This window comes from Bubalus kerabau, chromosome 5, assembly GCF_029407905.1.
Source record: "Bubalus kerabau isolate K-KA32 ecotype Philippines breed swamp buffalo chromosome 5, PCC_UOA_SB_1v2, whole genome shotgun sequence".
NCBI lineage: Eukaryota > Metazoa > Chordata > Mammalia > Artiodactyla > Bovidae > Bubalus > Bubalus kerabau.
Window position 1 is genome coordinate 75874553 of NC_073628.1, and position 19545 is coordinate 75894097.

Here is a 19545-nt window from a genome sequence, read left to right on the forward strand (position 1 = left end):
TCTGTGTCAGAACACACCCCCTTTCCTGGCTGATGTCCAATATTCCAAGTGGCTTCCTTATCACACTTTCATAATTAGTTTGTAAACACAGAACAGAGTGTTAGTTGTTCCCCCAGTCTTGCTCACCTTTTAGTGAATTAGCCAAAAGTCGAAGGGGATGAGGTGATGCTGAGGGTTCAAGTCATGTCTTCCACTAGACAACAAGTCATTGGATGATGAGAGATGAGCAGAGAGTCTGGACCAATTGCAGGTGTAGCACTTACTCCATACCGCCAGGTTAGGGAGCTGATCGCCCTTCCCTAACTAACCCCTCCAGGGACCTCCATCCCTTGGCCGAAGCCTCCAGTGGCCCTTGCTCATGGAAAAATCCTCCCAGAAGTCTAGAGATTTATTTCAGTCTCTAACCTAGTCATGATTCTTGAGAAGTACAGAGATTAAATGCTTAAGCTGGCAGTCTCTTGAGCATGCTCTGGGAAGCTCAGGTTTCTCCATCTCAGATGGAATCAGGAAAGTGTTGAGGATGCCATAAAAATCAATGAAAAAGCCCTTTCTTCACAGCTTCCCCAAACAGCATTAGGTAAGGGTGACTTCTGTTTCACTTGAACCTCATTCACTGCAGTTTAGTGTAAGGCTCAGTTTAGGTTCATGAGGAAAGTCTTTGAGTTGACCAGTCCTAGGAAGAGAGGAACCCAGCGGGTGACAAGGCATGTTCTATAGCCGTGTCATCAGTTGTTGAAGGCTTGAGCACAGCCTACGCTGAGGATGACTGAACTACTGAGAAAGAGTGCCCTTGGACTAGAGGTCAAAGACTCCTTCTGTAGTGACTTTCATAAGCAACTCGCCCTGCCTTGGACACTGAACTGCCTTCTGACAAGAGCCCCATTTAGCCGTGTTCCTTGTCACCGGTACTCGTCCTGTCCGTTGCTGTGGGGAGTGAGCCAACTGCTGCTGCTGCTGTGTGGTCGTCACTGCTGTTTGTGACAATAGACAAAGGGGGGGAAAAAGGTATGGCTGATTCTACTTGATGAAGGTAAAGCTAAATGTTTATTACCCGAATGCATTTTTTCAAGGTATTGATGGCACCTCTACCTATACCAGTGGTGATCAGAAAACAATAAAGTCCACTAGGAAAAAAAACAGTGGGAAGAGCCCACATCTCCTGCTAATGTTGTTGCCCTCCTACAGACTTGAGTCCCAACAGTCCAACCGGCGGAAGAAGCGCGCTCTGGATGCAGCCTATTGCTTTAGGTAAAGGAAATAAAAAGAAAACAAAACAGGAATTGTGTTTCTGTTTAACTCCTGTACTGCCTTTGCCTTTGTTTTACTGAAAATGGACTGAACTGTAACTCGTTGCTTAAAGCCGGGATAGAAAAATTGAGCCATCGTATTTTGTAACACCAGAGGTTTAAAGTTATTTCTATGCTGTCTTCATCAGTTCTTTAGCAACGAACCCACTATGAAGGGAGAAAACTAGCCCCTTGAGTTCCACGCCTCACCCCAAGTCTCTCTGAAGCACTTTGAGGCTGAAGGAGAAAAGGAACTCTCGACTCCCCAGAGCAAAGATAGGTTTATTTGAGGAGCATGATGGCGGCTCCCTAACTGGGAGACTCGCCATCTGTAGAAGCCTTTCCTCTCCCTGAAGGGTGTGCCTGCATGCGTGTACGCTAAATTGCCTCAGTCGTGTCCGATTCTGTGCGATCTTATGGACTATAGCCCACCAGGCTCCTCTGTCCATGGGATTCTCCAGGCAAGAATACTGGAGTGGGTTGCCGTGCCCTCCTCCAGGGGATCTTCCCGACCTAGGGACTGAACCTGCATCTCTTACATCTTCTGCATTGGCAAGTGGGTTCTTTATCATCCACGCAACCTGGCAGGGTACCCATGGTCAGATCTCCTTCACAGACAGTAACAATGATGAGAGAGATAGAAGAAAAGTTCTATTTGTTGTGTCTTTTGCTACAGAATACGAGAGAAGGGGGAGTAGCATAAATTTATCTCCTGTTCCTACATGAGTTCATGGAGGGAAAGTGTGAATGTCCTGTGGTTTCTTAGTGAGCCTGGTAAGAGAAAGGCTCTTTCTTTATGTTGTGAGCTATGGCGTGGTGAGAGGTCCTCTCTGATAAAGTGCAAGGAAAAGGATGTTTTTTGTTTGCTAGGGCCAGTGGTTGCACTAATAAGCAAGACTCCGTGTTTCTTGATCTCTGGTTTATCCCTAGATCCAGGGCCAGGAAATGAAATAAAGGATTTTTTCTCAAAGGAAAATGCCTGAGATGGTTCTCTGTAAATAGCTGTTGTACTTCATCCATTTGCATTTGAAAAGGCAATAGAGGCTGGATGGCAAAACTGTACTTTGTAGGTTGGAAGGGGCTTGGTCTTCGTCTGCCACCTTTCTGCTCTGTCTCATCCTTCAAGGGAAGGGTTTGGTTTTTGAGGACACAGATAAGAGGGTCAGAGTATAGAACTCCCAAGGGAAAGCAATCCAGCAAATCACCATCACACCCCATTTTGAAAGTCTGTTGAGATTGCTGTACAACCATTAAAACCTTGTCTGTGGTATATGCTCATGTACGTATGTATGAAAATCACTCAGTTGTGTCTGACTGTTTGTGACTCCATGGATTGTAGCCTGCAAGGCTCCTCTGTTCATGGAGTTCTCCAGGCCAGAATACTAGAGTGGTAGCTGTTCCCTTCTCCAGGGGATCTTCTCAACCCAGGAATCAAACCCAGGTCTCTCCCATTGCCTGTGGATTCTTTACCAATTGAGCCACCAGGGAACCCCAGTGCTCATATTTATTTGTTGAATAAACAAATGAGTCATTTTTCTGGTTTGGAATAAGGGACCTGGAGTGGGATGGAAATCAGCTTTAAAATCTCCATTGCTCTTTCTTTTATCAGAAATGTGCAGGATAATTGTTGCCTACGCCCACTTTACATTGATTTCAAGAGGGATCTTGGGTGGAAATGGATTCATGAGCCTAAAGGGTACAATGCCAACTTCTGTGCTGGAGCATGCCCATATCTGTGGAGCTCAGACACTCAGCACAGTAGGGTAAGTACAGGCTTCACTTGTCTCTTCATTCTTGGGCTGCTAATTCTAACTGCTGATGGTTTTACTGCATGGATTCTCAATAGCCTCGTGCCCTTTCGTCACCACACGTAAATGGATGCTGGAGAAACCCTTTTGAATGATGAGAAAAAATTCGGGCTGTAGGTGAACTCAGAAAGCAATACTGATGAGTTTAGACAAGTAGGTCTGGCCTTTCCAATTAGCCTGTAAGCAACTTGAGGACAATTTTGTTTAATTTTCTCTTTGTTTTATGTTCTTAACAGCTGTAAGCATAAATAGGTGGAATCAATATCTTACTAAGTGTCAGATATTGTTAAAATGTGCAGGGACCCAGTTCTCCAGCTGAAAAAAGGATGTGTTATCACCCCAATCAGGGTCTATCATACTAGAAAGAACACTGAGGACTTCTGTAGATGCTTTGGTGGAGTGATTCAGTGTTGTCGTTGTTGAGTCACTAAGTCATGTCTGACTCTCTGCGACCCCATGGACTGTAGCCAGTCAGGCTGTCTGTCCATGGGATTTCCCAGGCAAGAATACTGGAGTGGGGTGCCATTCCCTTCTCCAAGGGATCTTCCTGGATCAGGGATCGAACCCACATCTCCTGCATTGGCAGGCGGGTTCTTTGTCACTGAGCCACCAGGGAAGCCTGAGTGATTCACTTGCTTGCTTGCTAAGTCGCTTCAGTCATGTCTGACTCTGTGCGACCCTATGGACTGTAGCCCTCCAGGCTCCTCTGCCCATAGAATTCTCCAGGCAAGAATACTGGAGTGGGTTGCCATGCCCTCCTCCAGGGGGTCTTCCTGACCCAGGGATCAAACCCATGGTTCTTAAGTCTCATCTCCTGCGTTGGCAGGTGGGTTCTTTACCACTAGTGCCACCTGATTCACTACTGTATGACAATTATAAAATCATTTAATTTCTTTGAACCTCAGTTCCTCATCAGTACAAAGAATAAAAATTATTTTTTGAAGTAATAATGTCCAACTCAAGAGTAGATGTGAAGAACATAAGATGATATATGTGACAATGATTTGAAAATCAGTATCTCTAAGTCTTTTTGAATATAACCTAGAGTAAATGAGAATCTGAAAATTTTATTAAGTTACTTTGATGAGGAATGAAGTCTCATTCAGAAGTCCGGTCCCAGAGTAGATGCCATGAGTTCCCAGCCCAGATTAGCCAAGACTTTTTCTATGTAATAATGATATTTTTCCAAATGCTTCTTTTCTGGTGCCTTGTCATGTAGAATTTTAGAGATGGAAAGGACTTGATAAATTATCTTGTCCACCCTGTAGTACTATCCATAAAATAGATAAATAACAAAGACCTACCGTACAGCACAGAGAACTGTGCTCAGTATTTTGTAATGACATATAAGGGAAAAGAATCGGAAAAAGAATATGTATCTATCTATCTATCTATCTATATATAGGGTTGACCAAAAAGTTCGTTCAGATTTTTCCATAACATCTTAACTCCAGTGATTTTTTTGGCCAGCTCAATACATATATATGTATTGAATCACTTTTCTGTATACCTGAAACTAACACAGCATTTTAAATCAACTATATTCAATAAAAACCAAAATAATCATAATATATAATACAAAAAATGGGTTATATTGTCCAAATCCTTCATTTTTCTAGAAAAATTAGAGTCTATATCATGTAGATGACTTACCCAGGATCAAATAGTTGGTGACAAACCAAAGCTTAGGACTCAAGACTCCCGGTCTTATAACCAGCCTTCATTTGCTCTGTCTTGGCTACACATTGGGGTTATGCCTCTGTAAATCTTCTTATTAAAGGAGCATTAGAAAAATTGCCTTTCACTGCAGGGTAGGAAAATGAATCCGCTGCCAAAAAAAGATCGCATAATGTGTTCAGCTGAATTCGAGAGTTTGGGGGATATCCATTATTTTGGACAATCTGTCTTAGAAAATGCCTCTTGTGTTCAGTGGAAGAATCACGTGTTGGTGGAGGATAAAGTCTAGTTATTGATAAATGCTTACGTCCACAAAACTTTCAGTTGACAAACATGGCCCCCCTTCCTTCAGCTGTTTTGCCGACTCCCTTGGAGATTTTTGGCTCTCAGGACTGACCACGTGCTTGGCCATGTGAGGGAAGCTTGCTCCTGCCTGTCCCTTTGTCTGAGCTCTCAGGCCAGGCTGCTTCAGCAGGGCTGTGGCAACAGTAGCCGTAATGTGGGAAGGCCCAGTTGCCAAGTAGAAACATAATTCTCCTTCTTGATACACAGAGGGAGTGTGTGAAGGCTGAGACCATGCTTGTTTTTCAAGGAGAGAGGAAGAATCACTGTCATGATCACAAATATGTGGTTTGGACAGTTACCCAAAAAGCCAGAGGTAGCTTAATAAAGTAGTCAGTGTTGGTGTGCTGAACAGATTTTCTGTCTTAGGCTGAAAATGTTGCCGTGGATCTCGAGGAAAAGGTCACTTGCTGTTTGACTAACACATTAATGGCATCCTTGGAAAGGTCTCTTTATCATCACTGGGGATGTGCCACACTTCTGCTGGTAGAAGTCACATGCTCCTTTGATAAAGGACAGGGTTAAAGGTATAGCGCAAACTGTAGAACTTCCTTTTCATTCTGTACTTGCTGCTGCTGCTGCTGCTAAGTCGCTTCAGTCGTGTCCGACTCTGTGTGACCCCATAGACGGCAGCCCACCAGGCTCCCTCGTCCCTGGGATTCTCCAGGCAAGAACACTGGAGTGGGTTGCCATTTCCTTCTCCAATGCACGAAAGTGAAAAGTGAATGTGAAGTCGCTCAGTCGTGTCCAACTCCTAGCGATCCCATGGCCTGCAGCCTACCAGACTCCTCCATCCATGGGATTTTCCAGGCAAGAGTACTGGAGTGGGGTGCCGTACTTAGCCACTACTATTTACCACATGAAAAGTTAAATGGAGGGTTGATTATTATTATTATATTTTTATTATTATCATTGTTATAAGCAAAATGTGACCAACTGGATAATTAAGAACATAGATTGCTTATTTTTTCACATGATTGTATTTATGAAGCAATGACAAATGAAAAGAATTTGAGCTTTTTTTTCTTTTAAATGAAAATTTTAGATGACATTAAATTGGCCTGAGAAGACGCTTAGCACAGAAATATTTCACACTGCAGACAGGTGTCTTTTGCTCTACCTAAGGATAGATTAACATTCTGCTAAGAATTTTAATAAAGAAAAAGTTATTCTCTTACTTATTTGTGTATTCATTTCTTCACCTAGCACATGAGTCTCATTTTGTCCAGAGAAGTCTTACTAGGGCTATAAGGTTTTAAAAAAAAGAAAAATGAAGTGTATAGAGTCCCTGACCTCAAGGGAACTCTTGGTCTGGGTGGGAATTGAAAATATCTACTCATGAAACAACTTCGGTTATGAAGAAGTGTAGTGCTGTGCTTGTGTTAGTCACTCAGTTGTGTCCGTCTCTTTGTGACCCCATGGACTGTAGCATGCTAGGCTCCTTTGTCCATGGGGATTCTTCAGGCAAGAATACTGGAGTGGGTTGCCATTCTCTCCTCCATGGGATCTTCCCAATCCAGGGATTGAACCCAAGTCTCCCAGCATTGCATGGATTCTATAGCTCAGTTGGTAAAGAATCCATCTGCAATGCAGGAGGCCCCAGTTTGATTACTGGGAAGATCCACTGGAGAAGGGAAAGGCTACCCACTCAGATTCTGGCCTGGAGAATTCCATGAACTGTATAGAGTTGCAGAGTCAGACATGACTGAGCTACTTTCACTTCACTTCACTTTTTACCATCTGAGCCACCAGGGAAGCCCAAGAATACTGGAGTGGGTAGCCTATCCCTTCTCCAGGGCATCTTCCCAATCCAGGAATCAAACTGCATTGCAGGCAGATTTACAAGACCAAATGCCAAGTTTGGTATTTGGACCTAGTTTTCTGAGGGCCTGGGAAGTGCAGACAGCAAATCTATGATCAAAGTTAAGACTCATTGGAACAACTGGAAAATCTGTTGAATGAGCAATTTTGTCCAATGAATGAGAAAAGGACTCTGTAGGAAAATGATAAACTCAGGGATTCTTGGCGACACCTCCCCATTTGACTATAATTGGAGGATAAGTAAAGTATAAGCCCCAAATCATTTAAACTGCCTACTCGGTACTGGAACTGATAACATTGTGGGATGGTTCTATTTAAAAATAACCGCCCTAGTTTTTTAAGGACTCTCCACACTGTTCTCCATAGTGGTCAGGATGGAGGGGACACATGTTTACCTGTGGCCAATGCATATTGATAATTCATATTCATATCATATGGCAAAAACCATCACAATAATGTAAAGTAATTATCCTCCAATTAAATAAATAAATTAAAAAAATAATTGCCCTTAATTTTGTTTGGGCTTTTCCTATGTTTTCTTTCTTCTCCTGCGTTCTTTCAGGTTCTCAGCTTATATAATACCATAAATCCAGAAGCGTCTGCTTCCCCTTGCTGCGTGTCCCAAGATTTAGAGCCGCTCACCATTCTCTACTACATTGGCAAAACACCCAAGATCGAACAGCTTTCTAATATGATTGTCAAGTCTTGCAAATGCAGCTAAGATTCTCGGAAAAGTGACAAGATGATAATCGCACGATGATGATGGTGATGATGGTGACAAAGGCAATGTTTGGAACAAGAAAACACAAGAGAGCCTTGCTTCATCAGTGTTAAAAAAAATTTGAAAAAGCGGTACTAGTTCAAACACTTCGGAAGTTTGTGTTCTGTTTGTTAAAACTGGCATCTGAAACGAAAAAAAAAGTTGAAGGCTTTATATTTTACCTACTCTGTAAGTGAGAGAGACAAGAAGCAAAACCTTTTTTTTCTTAAGAAAAAAATAAACACTGGAAGTATTTGTTAGTGTTAATTATGTGAAAGAAAAAAAAACAAACAGGAAAATCCCGTTCAGTGGAGTTGCTGTACATATGTTCTTATCCCATGCCTCACTTGATTTTTCTGTATTGCTATGCAATAGGTATCTTTCCCATTCTTACTCTTAGAGTTAACAGTGAGTTATTTATTGTGTGTTACTATATAATGAACATTTCATTGCCCTTGGAAAATAAAACAGGTGTAAAAAAAGTGGAGACCAAATACTTTGCCAGAAACCCATGGATGGCTTAAGGAACTTGAACTCAAACGGGCCAGCAAAAGAGGTCATATTAACAAGATGAAAAATGCGAGTGAGATCTATTGTATGACCGAGTTGAGTCTGCATAAAGAGAAAGACCCTGCAAATACATGCTCTGTACCAACTGCCCAAGGAAGCTTCTTGTAAGGTTCAAAACTGAAAAGCCTGTTAATAAAGGAAACTTTCAGTCAGATTAAGTCTGTAAGATTTTTTTGTTCTCTTTAATTGTAAATGGTTCTTTGTCAGTTTAGTCAACCAGTGAGATGTTGAGATGTTTAGATACGTACTGGTCAAACTTCAGACCTTAAAGTATTGCTGTGTAGCTACGCTCTAGATTTTTCTTTCATTTCGGTGTATGTAACCATACCTATATTATTACAATAGATGGGTATAGAAGCCAGTATAATTGGAAATACAACTGCAGATCTCTTTTGCAAATGATGAAATCAAAACATTAACTACTTTATGTGTAATGTGTAAATTTTTACCATATTTTTTAATGTTCTATAGTAATGCCAACTCTGATGTAGATTGGACTTAAATTTGGGCTCTTTCTAATGATCGCTGGGAATTGTGTGTTTCCTTTAGCTGGCCAGAACTTTTGAATAAAGCCCCTGTATTTCGACTTGCACTACAAATACATGTTTGATAGTATTTGTTCCACTCGTGCTTTTTCATTGTCCATTATTATGACATAAACTACCTGAGTCCACTTGTCCTTTTTTTTCTTTTATAAAAAGACATAGTTTTTCTTCATTTTCTAAGCATCATTACTAATCAATTCAGACATTAACAAGCTTCTATTTTAGGAAAATTCGGGATTATAGATACATAGATAATTGAGGTGAAATGTTTAGATTTAGCAAGGGCTTAAGGATCTGACTGGAACTCAGAGTCTTAGTGACTGGTTTAAGAAAGGTGTCTCTGACTTGGTTTAATCAGTATTTTCACAGAATTCTGCTATTAAAAAAAAAGAGCAGACAGATCACAGGAAACAGCTTTTTCTTCAATCGAGTTTTTAGTGTTGGGGGAGAAATGGAAAGATTAACATTTCAGTTGGTTTTTTTAAGGAAGAAAAAATAAACCCATGTCAGCACAAGTCATTTAGTGTATTTTACTGAAATGAAGCTTTTATAGATGTTCTTTGAAGGTTGCAAAGGCACAAGGCAAATTCTCCCATGGTCGAAAAGTCCTTTCTTTCCTCTGAATGAGACTTACCAAATCAGAGGCTAGAATTTACCTTGCCAAAATACATGATTGGCTACATTTTTGCAGAGGAGGTAACCTTATGTCAGGGTTTGTAGGATATGTCAGCTTGTCAGTTGTCTCTTATTTAGCTTTAGAATAATCATTAATAGTAAGACAATGGAATATTTGCAGTTTTACCTAAAGAGCAGCACAGTGAGGTGTGAATCCAGAGTGAAGTTGTTTGATATAGTATACTTCCTTTTCTTGGAATTTCCTGGCCATTATTAAAATGACAAATTGGATTTGTCTGAAAACTGGAAAAGCAAGAGATAGGATGCCACAATACCAAACAACCTTTGGATTGGGTGAAACCCAATCCCAGATTGGAGTGTGTTGATTTTTTTTTTTTTTTTTCCTTTTCCACTTTTCTATTCATTCTATGTAAATCACTTTTATTTCTGCAGGTATTTTCTTCTCAGATAGAATGACATTTTTGTTTTGTATTATTTTGTCTTTCCTCATGAATGCACTGATAATATTTTAAATGCTCTATTTTAAGATATCTTGAATCTTTTTTTTTAGTTTGGGGGGTTCTATAAGGCCTTTATTTCCCATAAGTAAATATTGCCATGAGACGGGAGGGAGGTGGGAGGGAATGGGGAAAATGTTAGTATGTGGGTGGGATGGGGCTACAGTTTTTCTGTGTTAAACAGCAATGCAGTTTTATGGTTGGCATGATTTTTTTTTTAAATGGAACATAAGAATAGCTGTTTTGTATTTTGATGACTGATTACGCTGTATTTTAACACAATGTATGTCTGTTTTTGTGGTGCTCTAGTGGTAAATAAATTATTTCAATGATATGTCGATGTGTTTTTCCTGTCCATTGTGGAGATTAGAAAACGCTTCTAAAGCAGAGAGCGTAAGCTCAAGCTAGAAAAGTCATACCAGCTTTAAGATCATGCTTTTTTTTTCCTCAAAGAGATTCAGTCCAGAGATGTCATACTTTATAGTTCAAGAGCCAGGATGTATCTATCAAAGCCTGAAGAAAGCCCTGTGCAGTCTTTTTATTCCCTTGTTTATTGCTATTTGGTAATTGTTGAAGATTTAGTTTCCATCCAGCTTGACTGTCTACCAGAAAAAAATGCAGAGAGATGTTTGGACCATGCCTTGGCTTTCTGATCCTATGTTCTGCCAACCCCAGGGCCAAAAGAACTGGTCTAGACAGTATCCCCTGCAGCCCCATAACTTGGATAGTTGCTGAGCCAGCCAGATATAACAAGAGCCATGTGCTCTTCGGGATTGATCGTTGAGAGCAGCTACTCCTCTCTATTTCTCCCCTACCGCTGTACCAAAAACCCCTTATTCCCGCAAGTTTCCTTGGCTGCTCCCTACAAGACCAGACTTTGCAAGCGAGTTGCCAGTCTCTTAATAAATAGAACTAATTAAAAAAAAAAGCCACTGTGGCTCCATCTGATTGCCCGCTTTAACTCATGAGAGAACTAGTTTGTGCCTGTTGTCTAAAAACATCACCTAGAAACAAACCATCCATTCAGACGAATAGGTAGAACAGAAAATGGTTCCTTTTCTGCCATTTGTGTTTCATCTTTTATAGTCAACTCATAGAGGAAGTGATTCACTTTGAAATAATGTGTGTGCTTCTCTGCAGGGGGCCAGTACCAGGCCAGTACCACCCCACATCACCTTTATCTGACACGTGAGAATAAGAGGGTATCATAGGGTTCTGAAAACAGTCACCTAAGAGCTATATCAACTTGGACAAATTTGTCAGCCACTCTGAGCCTCTGTTTCCTTATCTTTAAAATGAGGATGAGATGACCTGCTCTACAGGGCTTTGCATGTGTGTTTCTGTGCCCTTACTATTGTTAAGTAAATGGACGTACAAAAAGTACTTTGGTGTTTGGCCTGTAGTTGATGGTCAGTAAATCATAGTCTTAACAACATTTCTCAAACCGAGCTGGTTTGGGCTCAGCAATCCTGTTGTAATGAACTTTTTAACGTCTGTTCAGACTTTAAGCTGGGGCCATATTTCTTCCTTTTGTTACTAAATGTGTAACCTCTAGACCCTAATCTCATGAATGAATCAGGCCATCAGTTATTTCAGAGAATGTTCTGTCGCTCTGTTTCTTAACTGTTTGGCTACATGACTGACCAGAAATTATTTCAGATGGTGGGGAAATGTTCAAGTGAGACTTTGCTTCCAGTCCACCAACTGAATTCAAAATAACAGAGTCAAGGTGGTTAGTTTTCTAAGATGATGGTTGTGAGAACTTCAGTTTGTTGAGCACCCACCAGCTATGTTCTCTATTATCTTACTTAATCTCACATATCACCCTAGGATGTAGGGTTTTTTTGATAGAATTCCATTTTATAGAGAAGTAAGCAGACTCAGAATGGTTAAATGACATGTCCAAGGTCACCCAGTTTGCAAGAGGATGGTCGAGAACTTCATTGTTCAATACACTAGCTACTAGCCATGTGTGACTTTCAAGCTATTGAAATGTGGTGAATCTGAACTGAGATATTCCAAGGTATAATATACAAACCATTCTTTGAAGACTTAGTACAAAAAAGAAAGAATGTAAAATGTCTCATTACTTTTTTATATTGATTACATGTCTAAATAATACTATTTTGAATATATGGGATTAAATAAAGTATATTATTGAAATTATTTCACCTGTTTGTTTTTACTTTTTTAATACAATTACTATAAAATTTAAACTTACATATGGGACTTGTATTCATACCCTATGTTCTATCTCTCTAGAATTTCTTTTTGATTCTTAGAATGTCCCCATCTCTCTGCTTACTCTGCCCATCTCTTCTTGCATGCCATCTACTTTATCCATTAGCGCCCTTTGAATAGTGTTGTTTGTCAATCTCTAAGTTTTGTCTGACTCTTTTCACCCTCATGGACTGCAGCACGCCAGCCTTCCCTGGCATATTAATCATAATTGTCTTAAATTACAAATCTGGTAATTCCAACATCCCTGCCATATCTGGTACCATCTATCTCTCCATCCTTGGAGGGAGGGGGGTTGCCTGGTTTCCTCTTCTCTCTTTTGTATCCAAGAAGATTTGCTGATTTTTTTCAGTCTGTTCAGCTTTTTTATTAGTTGTTAGGACAGAGTGGTGATTCCTAAGCTCCTTACACGTGGAACCAGAAATTCTTTCTACCTCTGTTAGACAGCTCTCTATTAGAATAGAGAATAGAATGATGTAGAGTTGGATAACAGCTCTGTTCAAAGACTAAGCTATTCCCATAAACTGTATGACCAGTTCTTGTTTTTGTAATTAACCTATGATTAAACAATACTGAGTCAAACACTATGAGACTGTTTTTGTAGGTTGTGATTTGTTGAATGTCGCCAGTTCTTTAGGGTTCAACCTAATAGTTGGAACTGATTGACAGATGTATTAATGAAAATACAAATAGTTCTACTGGCAAAGCTTTAGATAAAATTAATGGTTACATATCAGCAAAGCACCACTGAGACAGTACAACCTATTTCTAGGGTAGATAGACTATTGTAGCAAATATTTTCAGTTCATAGAAATCTTCATTAATGTACCTGTAATGACGTTTTCTACTGTGTTGAAGTGGGCTGGGAAAGCCAAATACTGTGCTTCTTCAAGTCACTGAGAAGGCATTGCTTTCCTATCCATGAATAAGCTGTACCACCTTTACTAATAGGTCTTGGAAGGGTGGATCCAGACTTTGTGTTCCGGAAGCTTATATAAGGGAGGATTTTGTTTTACAAAAAATAAAAATTACAAATACAAAATTAGAGTCAGAGCCTTCGAAAAGGCCCATAAAAGTGAGAAGCTAGAACATTTTGAGCTATAAGAGCTTCACTGAAACTGGCCTTGGGGCTTCGAGCTAGCACATGCCTTTGTCCCTATCAGATGGTCACCTTGTAATTCTAGCAAAAACTAGATCCCATCTCTTTTTCAATCATCTGTTAAATCACATCTTGTGTGCTGAACACAGGAGAAGACCGTGGTTTTTCTAACATTCTGGATCAGAGGAATAGAAGTGATGTTATTTTTATACCTCCAATCTCATGAGATTGGAAATACAGTTCATATAAATATCAGGTAGTTGTATCGTGGATACGAATAACTTCTCCTGAAATTGCAAATTTCAATTAACTTTGTTTGAAAGGAAAGAATTGCTCTGATCCCCTCCCCTCCCCCATTGGGATGATTGTACTTGTGTCCTTATTTCTCTGAAACACTTTGTAGTTGGTTTCTCTATTTCAGCAAGTAATGGCTGTTTGGAGAAGAGATGAGTGTGTTCCTGTAATTGGGCAGAGACCTAGTAAAAGGAACAGAATGTACTGAGGGAGACTGTATGATCAAAACTAGGAAAATCATTCAGCCCAAGAGAACAGACATAATTAAACAGCAAAGCAAGACATTAGTGGGCAAGAAAAAAGCCCAATACCATTTCTGAGGCTTTTCCCCCAAGGTGGGATTTTTCTCTCCTATAGATTCCAACCCAACTAGAAGAACACAGATGGGCGACTCAGGTGACATTGTAAAGGGCTAGCCAGCCCTAGAGATGGAAACCCTCTCCTCAGGCCCAAATCTCCATTCTGATTCATATAGAAAATAATGACTCTCAGGATGTTGAGAGCAAACAAGTTAAGATATTACATAATCCCATCCAGCTCTGAAGTTGATGTGAAGTCATGTAGTTTGGCTTGTCCTCAAGCATGGGTGTAACACTAATTTCTTCATTTGAAGCAAAATTAAGTGAAACAGTACAGAAAATGGAGAAGCGCTTTCAATCAAGCGGTGGTTGTCCATTTCATGAAGTAATACATTTTGCATCAAGCATGTACATCTTCCACTGGCTCACACCTTGGTTGTCCTCCAAAGCCACTGGCTACATTAAGAGTCCTACAAAGGAAAAACACGGAGAGAAGGTGGCATAGCAGATCTGGAGAAGGCCCAGGGAGGTCTGGCAAACCCTTGACAGCTGGCTCTTACAGTCAGCCATGAGGAATTATTCCTATAGAATTTTCCTCAAGGAGATTAGCTAGGTAGGTAGGTAGGTAGGTAGATTTTTTTTAACATTAATTTTGGTATCCTTAGGGGTGTAGTGCAGGAAATAATTCCAACCAAAGGTGCTAGTGAAACAGGAGGGAGGCAGGCAGGGCACACTCTTTGAAAGAATGACAAAGCCCAAAGACACAACGTGAACTAGGTCGACGTAAAAATAGGTCAAGATGGTGAATGAGTCAAATTCCACTAGATCTTGAGCCTGGGTATATGCTCATTGTAATACATTAGCATGCTAAATGATGCACCCATTAGGCCATAACAGTTCCGAGGCTAACCTTAAAAGACTGAGTGATGTCCAAATTCCTAGAAATCTCTGCCTCCTCCCCCAAATAATTGGAATAATCTTCCCACTCATTAGTCTATGAAATTACCCAGCCCATAAAAACTAGCCATGTCATATTTCTAAACTCTCTCACTCTCTCCCTTCTTCTGAGATGGCCCATATTCTGTCTGTGGCGTGTGTTTCTCCTTAAATAAATCCGCTTCTTACCTATAACTTCATTTCCGAATTCTTTTGCGACTAAGCGAGAACCTTTAATTCACTGGGAATACTAGGATCGATTCTGATTTATTTCCACTTGATCTGGGATCTGGAATAGTGACACCAGTGAACACTCAGGGCACAATGGAAGGGGGAGGAGTGAGGGGAGACAAGGAAGGGGACAGGAAAGGGAGTGGGTTACATGATCACCAGACTCGACATGCATCGCACATTGAGTCAAGAGATTGGTGTCTGTATATAACACCAAAGTAGCTAAACAAATGTGGTGAGGAATACAGAACAAGTTAGTCTTAAGCTCTGGGCTTAAGCTCAAGCAAAAGATTCAAAGGGGGAGTTCTAATGTGTCATTGTTTTTTAATAGGTGTCTTGAGAAGTAAAGAAGCTAGTTGCATATATGATGTGACTGGAACAAGTAATTCTTTTTGCTTAGTCTCTGCCCAGCTGTGCCAGGTGTTAGGAATGGTCCCATCTCATGCCCAGGAGTCTCCCTCAGAACCCTGAGCCATGCCAATCCTAAATTTCCTATTCTGGACTCATCCTCATTTATCTTAATCCTCAGCATCTACTATACAACTTGTGGCTGTGGCTTAATTGCTAAGTCATGTCCGAAGCTTTTGCGATTCCATGGACTGTAGCCCACCAGGCTCCTCTTTCCATGGGATTCTCCGGGCAAGAATACTGATGTGGTTTGCCATTTTCTTTACAGGGGATCTTCCTGATCCAGGGATTGAAACTGTATCTCTTGCAATGCAGGCAGATTCTTTACCAACTGACCCACCAAGGAAGCCCACTATACAACTTAGCTTATGGCATAAATCAAAGAAAACCATGAGATGGGATTATACCCCCCACCCAACCATCGACATACTATCTGGGATGCAGAGATATCACTTTCAGTGTCTTTTTTCAAAAAAAAGGGGTTGGATTAGATGATCTACAAAGTCCTTTGTAAATTCCTTTTCTCCCCCTCCTGTTTGGTAGGATGCTCTGTGTGTTTTTCTATGATTGCACCAGTGAGCATGAAACAACTCTTCACTACAATTCATTCAACAAATAATTACTGAGCATATCATATATACTAGATTTTTTTCTAGGTTTAAGGTTCTAGGTTCACACAAGTGAAGAAAACAGGCCCAGCCTTCAGTAGGTGATGCTCTGGGTAGAGGGAGGTGAATTTCACTTCAGTGAAACTCTAAAGAGAGCGCTGTAATCTGCCCTCCTGCTGTATGTTCCTTGCTGCAGGCGCTGAGGCTTGGTTGACCATCTCTGGTGGAAGCAGAATCGGCAGCCACTTCTTTGGCTGATGTTAGAGGAAATGGAGAAGGAAGAAGCCCTTCTTCCCCAATACTTTCTCCAGTAGAGCCAAGCCTCTCGTTTGCTGATCCAAGATGTGACTGGGCTATAACCCAGCATGAAGGAATTGATAAACCGCTCTTCATGAGGAAGGAAGACTGGAAGCATGTTGCTGCTACAAGTGGAGACTCAGCAAAGAGGGCTTCAGATGCTTATTCCACCACAGTGAACAGTAATTAGTTCTGCACCCCAGGAGCTCACAGTTTAGAGTGATAGAAACAATGAGCCCAATTATACTTACCATTGATTCTGTTGCCAACAATATCATCATCAACAAAATCATCACTGCAACTTACTAAGTGTGTGTATCTTGATTTATCTCCCATGGCTAACTTGTTCCATCTAAACCAATTATTCTGAACTGGGAGCTGTTTTCCCTCCTCCCCTTTCCCCCATGGGACATCTGACAAAGTCTGGAGACATTTCTGTTTGTCAGAACTCAGAAAGTGCTATTGGCATAGAGGAGGTAGAGGCCAGGCATGCAGCTAAGCATCCCACAGTGCACAGGACAGTCTCCTTCGATAAAGAATTTTCTAGCCAAAAAAATGTCAGTACTGCAGAGACTGAAAAACTCTGATCTAGATCAAAACTTCGGCAACATTTGGTAGTTATCAAGTATTTCACAAGACAGTAAATGTTGATGAACATATTTGCAGAAATGTAGTGTGAGTAACTGGAGAAGGCAATGGCACCCCACTCCAGTACTCTTGCTTGGAAAATCCCATGGGCGGAGGAGCCTGGTAGGCTGCAGTCCATGGGGTCGCGACGAGTCGGACACGACTGAGCGACTTCACTTTTAATTTTCAATTTCATGCATTGGAGAAGGAAATGGCAACCCACTCCAGTGTTCTTGCCTGGAGAATCCCAGGGACGGGGGAGCCTGGTGGGCTGCCATCTATGGAGTCGCACAGAGTCGGACACGACTGAAGCGACTTAGCAGTAGCAGCAGCAATGTGAATAACTATAACGAGTTTCCGAAATCACTAGTTACACAGCAACAGAAATGAGAGTATCTCTGAAAGCTTTCACCTCAACCCAAGAGTCTCTTAAAGCAAGTTACTCATTAATCTGTGTCTATTACAGAGCTCCAGTTACGACTGCATGTATTGGAATGTCATTTCAACCCCAGTGTGTTCAGAAGTCTTAAGTCTCCGGAAAAAGCAAGCATCAGGAAACATCTTTATTAATAGTGAAGTGGAGTAGGACCCTCTGGGACCCTCCTGGTTACCAATCCTTTCTGTGTCCCCCACTTGTTTGTAGGAAATAAGCTTCCTTGACCTTCCCTGAGCTCCAAAAGGCAGATTCGAGGAGTTGCTAATCAGGGAAAGGAAGGAATGTAGAAACTAAGGAGGAACAGTTAAGAAACAGTAATGCATCAATAAAGCAGGATCCGGCTTCCTCCTCCGAGGATATATGTAACAGGAACCTAGTTCTTCTGCAGGAACAAAGGCCCCTACCTGGGGGGAGGATGGGAGCTTTGGGCTGAGCACACAATTCCTGGAGCACCGCCCTGTTGCTTCGTTACCACCCAATCGGGAAGAAGTCTGCACACAGTGGAAGAAAACAAAGACTCTGACCCCCTCCCCAAATGATTCACCCTTTAAAAACTTTCATGGCTGTGCATAATCTTCAGAGTTCGATTTTGGACATGAGTCTGCCTTCTCCCCAAGTTGCCAGCCTCCTGAATAAAGCATCCTTTCCTTTCCAATTAACACTTTCAAGTGAATAGCAGCCAAACTCAAATTCGGTGACAATAGAAAATTCTATTGGAGGGTGTACGAAGTTGTTGACAAAAGGCAATAATCAAAATGATTGTTGCCATTTTAAGCCATCAATTTGGGGTGATTGGTTATACAGTGATGGTAACTGAAACAGTGACTATTTTTTTGCTTTTGTAATTAAGAAGTTAGATGCCTGACTTTTATCCCTTAAACTAAGAGCCTGTGTAAAATAGGAACTTTAATTAGATGATCTGCATGGACTCTTTTCTCTCAAAAAATAACTTTTTGAATTTAGTCTCTCAGCAACTTTTAAGAAATATGTATTTATTTGGCTGCACAGGGTCTTAGTTGTGGCACACGTGAACTTCAATCTTTGTCATGGCATTCCAGATCTTAAGTTGCAGCACATGAATTCTTAGTTGTGCAGTGTGGGATCTATTTCAGTGACCAGGGATTAAACTTGGCTTCCCTCATTGGGAGTATGGGGTCTTGGCCTCTCGACTACCAGGGAAGTCCCAGAAACTTTTAATATTAGCAGGATTTGTATAAATTGCTGGAGATTCAGAGATAAAAAAAGTCCACAATCTCTGGCCACGAAGTTTTTAGTCTTCTGAAAGAACTAGGTATATAAATATTAATATATAAAGTACAATATGGAAGTCAAAAGCAGTTAATTTATCCAATATTTACTGAGCACCTGTGATGTGGTATGCACTCTGTGGGCACTGGGAATACAGCAGTTTTGAGATGACAGACACATGGAAATGATACTAGTGGGATATAATAATACATTGTGAAATGCATTAGAAATGTATTAAGGTTCTGAGTAACAAACAACAGAAAACAAGTCTAGTAAAATTATTAGATCAGACCATAGGAAATTGGTTTATTGTAGGTACCATGTAGCGCTAGCAGTAAAGAACCTGCCTGCCAATGCAGGAGACTTAAGAGATGAGGCCTTGATCCCTGAGTTGGGAAGATCCCAGGAGTAGGAAATGGCAACTCACTCCAGTATTCTTGCCTTGGAAATCTCACGGACAGAAGAGCCTGGTGGGCTACAGTCCATGGGGTCACAAAGAATAGGTAGGACATGACTGAAGGGACTGAGTGCGCGTGCATACACACACACACACAAATACACATATCTGCTAATGGCTAGATATTTGTGCCAATAATAGAGAACAATTTGGGCCAATTAGACCAAACTCTGTTACCCCGTTTCCTTCATAAGACACTTTGAAAAGTAGTGGAGTGGAAAAAAGTTCATGATTCCTTAGGATGGGTGCTCTGTCTATGCTCAATGGTCCTACACCAGAGTACAAAACAGTCACATGGAGGAATTTAAAAACCAGAGATTCCTCTGAACATCCCAGCCTACTAAATCAGGTTATTTTTGAGATAGAGAGGGAATTGTACAGTTAAAAAAAAGAAAATCTTTCAAGGAAATCTTATGCGGTCCCAT

The 19545-nt window shown here is 40.9% G+C and overlaps 1 protein-coding gene across 4 annotated transcripts in view; it reads left to right on the forward strand.

Annotated features, from left to right (window-relative positions):
• TGFB2 (transforming growth factor beta 2) overlaps positions 1–12418 on the forward strand; it is a 95285-nt gene extending 82867 nt beyond the window's left edge. Inside the window, exons 6-8 of one of the 4 annotated variants that reach the window (XM_055581911.1) lie at positions 1186–1248; positions 2896–3049; positions 7497–12418. In XM_055581911.1, the coding sequence (XP_055437886.1) occupies positions 1186–1248; positions 2896–3049; positions 7497–7521 (242 nt within the window). In that variant the 3' untranslated portion in view covers positions 7522–12418. Of the gene's footprint in view, positions 1–1070; positions 1249–2895; positions 3050–7496 lie in introns of all 4 variants that reach the window. The other 3 variants (XM_055581909.1, XM_055581910.1, XM_055581912.1) reach the window with 3 other exon arrangements.
• Positions 12419–19545: the final 7127 nt, after the last annotated feature.